The sequence below is a fragment of the Perna viridis genome, chromosome 3 (genome assembly GCF_037379345.1).
Source record: "Perna viridis isolate PV_CMFRI_1.1 ecotype Kerala chromosome 3, ASM3737934v1, whole genome shotgun sequence".
Taxonomy (NCBI): Eukaryota; Metazoa; Mollusca; class Bivalvia; order Mytilida; family Mytilidae; genus Perna; species Perna viridis.
In genome coordinates this window covers 7,836,895-7,848,581 of record NC_142447.1, presented here as the reverse complement: position 1 = coordinate 7,848,581, position 11,687 = coordinate 7,836,895, and the positions used below count along the sequence as shown (strand labels likewise).

Below are 11,687 nucleotides of genomic sequence, written 5' to 3'. Positions count from 1 at the left end.
ATAACTTTGTTATAGACATAGATTGAAATACCTTCGATGTAATCCATTTTTTCTAATTGTCAATTTTACCAGTAAGGCAGCTTACCAGATGTTGGCCATTATATCAAAAGAAGACAATGACTACTAAGAGTACAATTAATTTCCTTTGAAACATGGGACTCTGACTTTTTTGAACTCATTTGAGGTGTATTTAATCATGTAATATTTTTTCGGCAGTGGCCAGATCAATCAAATTGAATACTAAAAATCTGTAGTTCTTTTTTCTGATGTCTGAAATCAAAACTGAGTGGCCAGATTTTAAAGAGTATATGGGTGCAAATTCGCTGTACGTGTGTAAAATAATGATTTTGAGCCAGCTGCAGTCAGCCTTTTGGTGTGAGGATTTCCTAGAACTGTTGATTAGCACAACTCAGTACTCTTATATGTAGTTGCATTATTTTACCACCATTGTGTTCAAAATAAATTATACAATCATTTCCATTCAAATTCTGTTGAATTGACACTTTCAAAGCTGTCTATGTTGGATTTCTAACACCTTTTCGAGACCAGTAAAGTAGTGAGTAGTGTAATTTCGCCGATGCAAAAAAAAAACAATAAACAAACAAAAAAAAATAAATAAAATAAAACAGGTTACACACGGTACAAAGGAAAAATAGCTAAAACGAAAAAGGTAACAAAACAAATGAAAACAAATGACACTTGGGGTCCTTTGATTATGCACCGTACATTGGAAAGTTTAGGTTTGCTCATTGATTTTCTCGCCCCGTATGTAAAGAAGAACATTTCTCCAAATTTACGAATTAAAGTGATAAAAAAATTGACGAAAATTTTTCGACACACTATTTAAGTTCAAAATCAAACGTTCTACTTAATTGAAAACAGGAAAAAGAGATGATCCACATATACATTTTCTGGGGTAACTAATAGGTGATCTTAAGTAGGAAAGTAGCAAAATTTTACAATTTTTAATAAGTTAATAAAGAAATTTAAATAAATTCCTCTTTTGAATGTACCTTCCTTTTTCGAATTAATACCTACGACTATATGACAATAAAACTGTCATGTCAAGAATTTTAAACTTGTCTTCACCTAAAAGATTGTCTTTTTTGTCATCGTTGGCATAATGGCTTTTTTGTAGAATTTCATTTTTGAACCATGTTTTTTTTTAACTAATATAATTAAATTTCTAGAAGCAGAACCAACAACAGTTATCATAATGAACATGAATAAAAAGCTTCGTCGAGCACAATATGATATGTCTAAAGGAGTATTTAATGGAACCAAGATTCTAGCGGAAGTAAATAAAATGTAATCCATGGACAGAGAACAGAGACAAGGCAGATAATTACAACAAAGAACACAAAATAACCTAAAAATACATACAAAGTAATAAACGTAAATGAGCAACTCGGACTTAAAACTGGGAGCATTGACAAGATGCACCGGTAGGGTAAGCAGCCTCTGCTTTTCTAGATACATCCGCCGAATTGCTCATAAAAGAGTCAAGTTTAGGGTAGACTAAAGAGAAAAGGAAAACTATGACACGTTGAACAAATCAGTTTCTATGGTGCAGATGGATACACTGTGACGATCAACGAGTTGATGATGAAGACCATAAAAATTCTGAAGTGATGATTTCAAGCTTGTAGCAACATAATCCTGTTCCAGCAGCCTAACTGTAAGAAGTCTAGTGCGGACATACGATTCATATTTGACAACTTCCTAGAGGATTGACTAAGGATTTTTTACAAAGAATATCGTATTTGTAAGTCCGTAGCGGTAATTTGCTTGTGTCTTGTTGATATTTTGTTTGCTACCACATAGTCCTGAGAATGAAATAATTATGTTTGTCAATCAAAATATACAATATTCAACGACTTTTCACACTTTTTAATGCCCCAAGAAAGGTGCACAATTTAGAGAAAAAAAACTGGTAAGCGTATTTTTAATGGGCAAGTCAAAAGGTGTACGTTTTTGAGACTATCAAGTGCGCCGATCCCTTTAACTGTACAAAACTTGTGTCATAGACATGTTATTGATATACTCGTTAAAGTTTGATAAGTTAAATTGCCAGACTTGACTTCAGTTCTTTTGTCCAGTGATTTTGTAAACAAAAATCATGAGCGTTAGATGCATCTATTCGAGAATAAACATATTTTTCGTAGGCTGCAATGAAATAATGACTGATGGTTTAGGAATATTATTTGAGCAGTTGTCAGGCTGATTCTTATAGACATTTTAATATGGAAATCTTATAATAATGATGCCTGTCCTATAGGATGTTACCGAAGATTACCACACTAAGAAAATGCATCACACTCAAGTGTGTCCCATGTTGGATTCTATATTATAAGGATAAAAAAAGAAACTGAATTATGTTTGTTTTGAGAGGAGTGATGGGAAAAGGGTATGGTAGTTAGTGTAAAAGGAAAGTTTATACGATTCAACCTATGAAATCTATGTAAAATAGAATAATTGGTCTAATGGAAATATTCGTGTATCTTTGGAATAAACCTATTCTAAATTTTCATCACCTCGTTCAAAAACTAAACAAAATGATAGATCCTGATGTTAATCAGTCCTTTTCTTCTAACTAATTATTTCTACCTAAATATGTTTAAAGAACAAATCCACGGGTCATTTTCGAAAAAAACCCACAAAACTAATTTATATTTTTTATTCAATAAAACTCTTTTATAAAAAAAGTACAAAATATTTATAATGGTGTCCATTGCACTGGACTCAACATATCTTCTTCAATTGGCACATGTTATATAGATGATTAAAGTATTGCACAATGGATAAGTCTGAGTCGACCCTTCTTCATTAGTTTTCTATGTGTGCTGATCAATATCTAGCTGCAAAATCAATAAAAGGAAATGTTAATCAGTTTTGTCTTAAAACATTCAATGTATAGAGATAGTGTTACTGTCTGAAGAGCTGAAAGAACGGAAAAAGTGCTATAGTATATGAACCATACGACATTTGTATACCATTCAAATGAAATACATTACAGTAAAATGATTTCTTCTATATAAATTAAAACACATATTAAAACAACATTTTCTGTTCGAAACATTAGAAAACATCAAAGCGAGTCATAAAACTGAGTTCAGATTCATTTCACTTTTAGTTGATTTATTTTGAAAGTGGACGACACAGTCAGTGTGACGTTAAATTATGAATTGAAATAGTAGACATAGTTTTGCCTCCAAAAATTAAAGTTGCATTATAAATACGAGATATTAGACGATGAAGATCAGTCACTATCAATGCAAAAACATCAAATATGTTTACTGTAATACAAATACAGTTCCATTGAAGACGTACGTTCTCAAAAATAACCAAATATTACTAGTGTTTATATATAAATATATCATAAGATATTTACACAAATACCTACCATCCCAAGTGTTTGACAGTCCCAACCTACCAACACGGCCTCCCAATCTACCAACCATTCTGCCACCTAAGACACTCAAGTTGTCATATTGATTGTATAGGTCGTAGGGGCCATATCCAACTGCTGCTCTTCCTGAAAATTAGTTGTCGTGTTACCATTAAAAGAAGATACATTAATACGAATGTGTTTTGTTTATTCGATAATTGCATTGTACCTCTTTCACTACAAATATAACTTTTAAGACATAAAATATCTCCAAATAAAGTGTGTTAAAAATGAACGCATGGAAGTTTGAAAAAGAACACAAAAAGTGGTGCTTTGGACTAAAATTACAAAAAAAAACAGTGATATAATATAACACCACAGGCAAGGCTGCAGCTGGCCCCCAAAACAACATTATACACAGGTAAATCACAATAGTTGCCCTAATAGTGGGTGTTTCTAGAAAAGCAGAGGACGCTTGCCCTACCGGTGCACCTGGTCCAAGCTCCCAGTTTTCAGTGGAGTCCGAGTTGCTCGTTTGCTTTTGTTGCTTTGTATGTATGATTTTAGTAACTTTGTGTTCTTTGTTGTGAATGTCTGTTTTCCATGTCTGGTCTTTGTCCCAGGATTACATTCTTTTGATTACCGCTATAACCTTGGTTCCCTTGATTACTCTTTCAAGTAACATAAACGTAAAAACTGAAAGTGTAAACAAAACAATACACACAAGGGCCAGAAATTCTTCGGACAAGGTGGAAAATGCAGAGGGGTTAAAGTATTGTATTTTTTGTTGCTTTGTTAAAACCCGGTTGAAAGTTATATATTTTTTTGTAATTGAACTTACTGTATCATCTTGAATGAGGAAGTCCAAGATGGTGACGTCCAATGCGTCCCAATCCATCTAATATATCTAACGATTCTAAAAAGTCTACCAGAATTCAACCCCCATGAACGTTTGTTGTTGTATGGATAGTATTGGCCTGCTGCTATCGCAACCAAACCGACTAAGATGACAATTTTGGTGTTCATTGTTCTGCAATTAGATTATCTATTCATTAATTTTCTGCAATTAGCATGATATTAAACAAATCAAAAGATTTAACTTGCAAAATCAATATTATATATTTTTCTATAATAATATTTTAAAGGCCCTCCGTACTTTCAACACTAACGTATTATGCATAAAAATGTCTTCTGAACAATCACATGCAACTCACTCTTTTTTTATCATAAGAACTGATATCATTGATACGTTTACGACGAAAGCATGTCAACTGTAACCAAAATTAACATTTTATCATTTTATCATTTTATTTGTCGTCACATATGAACACAAACATTTTTAATTCATTAACGTTGTCTTGGTTGTTAACAAATATTTAGCATTTTGTAAAATATAATATTATATTATTTAATACTTTTTATATTCAACGCAAGAATAGATAAGCATGAGAAACTCCAGGGAGTTGAAAAAAATATTAAATAATCTGTTTATCGCTGTTTTGCTGAAGTGTGAGGCATTGGTTTTCTTTTATTTTCAGTTTTCCAAACCTAAATATGTAAGTTGTATAAGCCCTGCAAAGGTTCCTTTCGGGACTATTTTTCGGTGGAGTGCTACGTGACATCGCGTATGCTCTGCAGTTATATGCTATACGATAATTTTCATTCTCCCTCGACTGGCGTGAGATTGAAAATTATCGTATAGCAAGATCAAAGGAATTTTAAGCAAAATAGCGATAACATTGTTTATAGTTAAGACAAACAATTTCCCTCTTACCTTGTATAATAATTTACTGACAGTAGCCTGTTAGCAGGTTTTATATTAAATACTTGACTTCATTTAATCTTTACTCATATTTAGACTTACATATAAGGAAATGTGGAAAATTCTGTTCTATAAATATCTTATTGTAATGACGCAGATGAAAACAAAAGATTGATTGCACTAATTATGATATTATCATTACCGGTGAGAAATATATCAATCATTTCGCTTTCTTTAATTACAAAAAAGTATCTTTCTCGCTTTACTTAAAGGAAGATATTACAAATTCTAAGCTACTTGTAAACCTTGTACAAAAACAAATAAAATAAGACGTCAAAGGTTAAAAAGTGACTTTCAATAAATAAAGGAAAACGAAATTAGCACAATAAAGTTTGTTAAGTTTATCTAAATGTATTTCAGTTCACTTTAAAGTATCAAATGATTCTCTTTTTACGATATATCTGAACTGAGGGCTAAATTAAATTATTATTTCAGTTGCAATATTTCTACAGTTTTTATCAATGTCATTTAAGAAGTTGTAAATGCTTACTTGTTTTTGAAAAGATATAACAACTATTTCCATGCATGAGATTTTTGTTTTTCTCAGTGAAAAACTAAACCAATATTTTGTTTTATAATTCTCGAAAAAGGGAGATCAAAATACGTCGACATTGAAAAACCTACACACATCCAAAACAGATGTATATGTCTTTTACTTCGTCCAATGTTAAGTGTTGTTGAGGTGTTTAGATTGCAGAATTCCGTGCACGTTTCTTTGTAATGTGTCAGTCTTTTTCTCTGTATTAGCTATTAATGCTAAAGTGTTTGTTGTTATCTAAGAACCATTTTCACCATTTTCAATTGCCTTATTCCCTATACCACATTGCCCAATGAACCATACCTGACTGCCAAATAACCCCATAGCCCATTCCCACTGCCACGTGTACCATTACGTGTAAATGGGACTTTTAACCCATTCAGGAACTGTATCTAATGACAAACGCCTTATGACTTATCTATATTTTTTTAAAATTCTAATCTTAGGCCTTTATCCCTGGGTTACATATTTTGATTCTGCTATAATCTTAATATCCTTGATTACGCTTTCACGCTAAAAAAAACTTTTATTTAAAATGAATGGCTACAACATGTATATAGGCCATGTAAATTGACATAAGTACAGTTCTACGAAATCTTTAAGATGATTGCTGGTCGTATTGAGACATTTTTGTCAGACTTGAATTCCATATTTTTTTCCCATATATTTACTTATAATTTCATAGTATAAATATTTTTTCTCCAGTGACCCAAACCATTCTTTTTATAATTTCATTAAACACACTTAAAAATGTTATTTGGAAAGTAGTTTTGAAATCGATGTTTTGATATATGTAACCTACTAAAACAAAACCGATGGAAAATATAGAGAAATCTTTTTCCCGCCAAAATTTCAAAACCTTATATCTAAAAATAACGTGCACACTGACCAATCTATTTTTTTATGTCTTCCCCCACTTGGGTGGGGAGACATATTGTTTCTGGCTTGTCTGTCTGTCCGTGTGTCCTTGGGCCCGTGTGTCCGTCAAAAAGTTTGACAGCGTAACTCCTCTAAAGCTGCTGAACCGAATTTTACAAAACTTGGTATGTAGCAAGACCATCATATTTAGTTGAGCATATTACCAGAAAACTTTGATCGCTTAATTTTTGTAGGAATAATTCTCCTTTGAACTTAGAAATTTGCTAAAAATCTTCATAAATTGTCTTCTCAGCGCAACTTTTCTGAAAATATTGAACCAAATTTTACGAATTGTGGTATGTAGCAAGAACATCATATGTAATTGTGCATGTTACCAGGAAATTGATCACCTAATTTTGTAGGAGTTATGCCCCTTTGAACTTAAAAGTTTGTAAAAAAATCCTCATAAATTACCTTAAAACCAAATTTTACGAAACGTGGTATGTAGCGAGAACATCGTATATAGGTGTGCATATTAGTAGGAATTTTTGATCCCCAAATTCTTGTACGAGATATACACCTTTGAACTTTGTCAAAAATACTTTAAATTACTTGGTTAGTTCAAATTTTCTGCAGGACGGGGGAGACATATATTTTTTCAAACAAAAACAAACTTTAATCTTCTTATATTGTTCTGACAAGAAAGATCTTAAAAAACCTCCGACTCTTTGAAATCCTTGTTATTCTTAAGTAGCAGTATTTGTAAAAATTAAACAAGGCATGATTCTTGTATGTCGAAAACCCACCAAATTCACCTTTATTTTTAACATTTACAGACCACATAACCAGTCTTAGTTTGTCATTTGGTTCTTGCAATTTTGAGATAAAAAACGTATAGATTATGTGTGAAATTGGCGCTTTACTTGAGGCGTCGATCTCGATTAGGTTAAATAGAATTGAATCAAGCGAGAGTTGAATGTATGGTTTTCTCCAAAACACAGATTGTTACACAGAAAATACTATTGTTATGCGAAAGTATTGCATATGTAGACTGAAAAAAAGCATCGTTTGTTAGGAGTTGTACTAAAATAGAGCAGCCAACATCCTAAGCAAAAAAACCGGTAACAACACAAACAACAAATGCCGAATATGTTGTACTAAATCCATGAATGAAAAATTTAAAGTTTTGCAAACTAATAATTAGAATTTTATTAATTTTGAAAATTTGCTCAAACACGAATGATAGTAAAGTGATTTTACGCCCATTTGTGTACGAAGAAAGTTGTTATGAATTTGCATTTGAAAGGCAAGATATTCAAACAAAAGTTCAAGGCTGTTGTGTAAGTGTATTCCTCTCATGTATGTCATCTATCAATCAAAGTTCGCCAACAACCGCACTAAGGTTATAAATAATACACAAAGGTGACGCGACATTTCTTTTTGAGATTGGTTAATTATGAAAAAATACGTCACCACAAAACAAGAAAAAGGGAATTTTAGATTTAAAAATTTCCTTCTATAATTTTGTATAAATTATGGTTGAAGATCACAGTAAGTTCATAAACCATTTTGTCTCTCACAAAGTTCAGCTTGAAGCCGAGTAGTTAATCAAGGTAAGAACCGAGACTTCTTTTATCATGGTGAAGATACTCAAGTTATTTTCATTATTAAAAATATTTAGAATTACATCTTTCTAAAGTATCAAGTTGTTATGACGTTTTTAGATATGTTGTTTTTTTCTTTTGAAGAAATTAGAATCAAATTTTGATCGGTTCAAATAGAACTTTATTCACTCTTATTAAAAGGCACGTTTGTTTTTGTTTTTGTTTTTTGTTTTTTTGTTTGTATTTCTACGCTATTGTAACGGTCCAGTCGTCATCCTTGAATTATATTTCTTTTGATCTCCTGGTTTTTGTCCTTATAACAATAACAATGAATTGTTAGTAAGATCATATATTGAAAACAGGTCGAATTCAATAAACTTTAAAATTGAACTTCATTATTTCATCTTTTTTTTTAGAAAAAAAAAGAAACAAAATGAACGCCAAACTTGTAGCGATAGTTCTCGTTGCTATGATTGCAATGACTGCTGGTCAATATGATACCTACAAAAGAGGGGGCTTAAACAGATGGTCTTCAAGAGGACTCGGATCACTGGACAGATGGAGTCTTGGTAGTAGAGGCTTGGGTCGTGGTAACAGTTGGGATCTTGGTCTAGGCGGCGGAAGCTTTGGACATCGAAGATATAGTGAGTATAACAATTGTAACCACTCTCTGCTCTTTCGTTTTTACAAATATTTTTATCTGCAAAAACAGAGTTATGAATAAAATGATCCTTTTATTCTGACAAGTATCGTACATCCTTTAAATTCTGCTTATTGTAGTTGCTTAAATGTGATATGTATTCTTTACATTTCGAATATTATTAACAGCACATTTACTCCCAAAGCGACTGCTAGATTGAAAACCAAAACTCAAACATGGCCTTGAGGTTCGATATAAAAGAGTTTGATCACAAATTAATATTAGTTTGTCTCATTTTATTACTGTTTGTATTATGAAGTTAATATTCTTTTGATGTTAATGTACATTTGAATCAGAGTTTCATATTGACGTTTGTATCTGACAATGAGTGTTTGTGCTTTAGGGAGAGCTGCTCTTGGATACCGTTCATACAATAATTATGACAATGTCTTCCATGGAAATAGATGGGAAAACCGACTGAGGAGTCATCTTGGAGGATCTTTTAGACGATCTGGTCTTAGGGGATCATTGATCGGTATGTGGTTTTAGAAACGTACATTGTATTTCAAATGCGTCTTCGTTTCATGTTGATTTAAAAAATTCTAGATAGTTTGTAATAAGAATGAAAACTTTTTAAGAAAGCACTCCACGACTGACTTTTATAATCATGATATTTATTTTCTTTTACAGGTTACTAAGAAATTCAACAGAGTGAGAAAATCCATTTACAACAACATGTGCAATTCAGAGAACACAGTGCAATATTTTTATTTTCTAGTAACACCTGACGAGTGCTTTATCTTAAATTTTCTTCGCTGCATGCTTTGTAGGCAGTTATTTACATATATAATTATGTCTTAATTCGTGTGATAAGCCGCCATTATTTAAATCAAACATCTTTATTTCTATATTTGATATAGTAATTAAAAGATGTACGTTAAGCTTCAAAGATGTATTTTTTTTTCTTTTGTTCGGCTTTCGTTTTCTTCCAACTTGAATTTTTGTCCGTGTTTACCTTAACTCATACGATGTCATTTTTATGGAGTGGGGAAAGGGGGCATCTTGCAAATTTTTTAAAATAAATAAATTGTGTTGATATTCAAACATTTTTTGATCTTTTTAATTGACTTATTTATATTAAAATGGTGAATGGCACATTTTAGAATATTTATTTTCAAAGTTCCTTTGAAGTGAGTTTTACAGGGGAGAACAATTCTGTAGAATTTTTATGTGAGAAAAAAGTTCGTACAATTTACTAAAACACTATAAGTAGCAGAATGTTTAGATTAATAAAGTGCTTATTTTTCAATTATTACGAAATGAATAAAAAAAAATAAAACGAAAATTGATCGCCCCATATTCTACTTGTTTCTTACAGTATATATATTCCAAAAGTAATTTTAGTAAGTAAAATTGAATATTTGAAAAATTTCAATATATTGTTAACGCCAAAACACCATCTTTTGAAAGTTTAATTTTTTCATCGAGGTTGCTTTAAAATTTTACTTTTGCAGACTAAGTATAAAAAAATGTGTTTAAAAAGAAAAACTAGTTTCCAGCCAAATCGAGTCAAAATGCTCTACATGTATTTGACTTTGTTATTTAAATCATGAAAATGATGCATTGGTTAACTCGCGTTCGTAAGGGATCAATTTTTTTCTTAACATTCTATATGTTAAGAGTAAGTATTGCTTACTTGATTTAGCTGTTTGCAATAAATTGCTTTTGTCCACAGTAAAAATGATCTACACCTTCCTTTTATAACATGTCTGGTTACTGAAATCCGAGGTAATGAAATAAAAAAAAATAGCAACAGCGATATTAATACGTAAACAAATGTCAATATTTTTTACTCCCAGTCTAAACAAATATGTATTATCAAATACTTTGCACTGTAAATAGCTCATATATCATTATCAAATCAAAATATCTATGTGAATAATGCATCTTTTTTTGTACATTTGTGTATTCGTTAGGTAACAAATAAATATTAATAAAAGTAGGTTTGTTATATTATGATTATGTTATAATTTATAGCTGATTTGATCCGAAAGAAAGAATCGTTAGGCTAGATCCTTTTATCTCAGTTTCCGCTATATAGATGACGTATTATCTTTAAACAATCCTAATTTCGGGGATTTAATACATCGTATCTACCCCAAAAAAACTTGAGATAGGGGATACTCACAGACACTGTAAAGTCAGTCGACCTGCACTTAGAAATCGATGGTAAAGGAAAACTATTGACCAAACTTTACGACAAACGTGATAACTTTTCATTCAGAATTGTCAACTTTCCTTCTATCTGTGGCAACATTCCCTAAGCACCTCCGTATGGAGTGTTCATATCACAACTCATACGTTATGCCATAGCTTGCCGAAACTTTGCAAACGTTTTGTATCTCGCTAAACTCTAACAAATAGGCTTCTGGAACAGGGTTATGTTGCTACAAGATTGAAGTCATCACTACAGAAGTCGCTACGGACTTACGAAAACGATATTCATTGTAAAAAATCCTTAGCCAATCCTCTAGGAAGTTGTTAAATATGAATCGTATGTCCGCACTAGACTTCTTACAGTTAGGCTGCAGGATTATGTTGCTACAAGCTTGAAATCATCATTTCAGAATTTTCATGGTCGTCATCATGAACTCGTGGGTCGTTATGGTGTATCCATCTGCACCATGAAAACTGATTTATTCAACGGGTCATAGTTTTCATTTCCTCGTTTGTCTACCCCGGACTTGACTTTTTATGAGCAACTCGGCGGTTGTTTCTAAAAAAGTAGAGGACGCTTACCGTACCGGTGCACCTGGTCCATGCTCCCAGTTTTTAGT

General features: G+C 31.9%; 1 protein-coding gene and 1 long non-coding RNA gene across 4 annotated transcripts; one reads left to right on the top strand and one right to left on the bottom strand.

Annotated features, from left to right (window-relative positions):
- Positions 1–2,662: 2,662 nt before the first annotated feature.
- LOC148620863 (uncharacterized) lies at positions 2,663–10,678 on the bottom strand. 3 transcript variants are annotated; one of them, XR_015920824.1, is made up of 5 exons: positions 10,547–10,678; positions 8,716–8,910; positions 4,230–4,418; positions 3,404–3,535; positions 2,663–2,858 (listed from the first exon to the last, which is right to left on the bottom strand). It is a non-coding gene; the product is annotated as an uncharacterized LOC148620863 (long non-coding RNA). The 3 variants fall into 3 exon arrangements; XR_015920826.1 differs by lacking the exon at positions 8,716–8,910 and having other exon boundaries at positions 10,547–10,636; XR_015920825.1 differs by lacking the exons at positions 8,716–8,910; positions 10,547–10,678 and adding an exon at positions 5,163–5,254.
- LOC148620862 (uncharacterized) lies at positions 8,429–10,818 on the top strand. The gene is made up of 3 exons (XM_088573944.1): positions 8,429–8,854; positions 9,254–9,385; positions 9,541–10,818. Exons 1-3 carry the CDS (start codon positions 8,644–8,646, stop codon positions 9,546–9,548), a joined length of 351 nt encoding a protein of 116 aa, XP_088430070.1. The 5' UTR covers positions 8,429–8,643; the 3' UTR covers positions 9,549–10,818.
- Positions 10,819–11,687: the final 869 nt, after the last annotated feature.

What these genes read in the sequence shown, in the direction of transcription:
- LOC148620862 (XM_088573944.1), top strand. Translation starts at nt 8,644, where the DNA reads ATGAACGCCAAACTTGTAGCGATAGTTCTCGTTGCTATGATTGCAATG. An exon ending in CTTTGGACATCGAAGATATA is followed by an intron (nt 8,855 to 9,253) that starts GTGAGTATAACA and finishes TTTGTGCTTTAG; the next exon opens with GGAGAGCTGCTCTTGGATAC.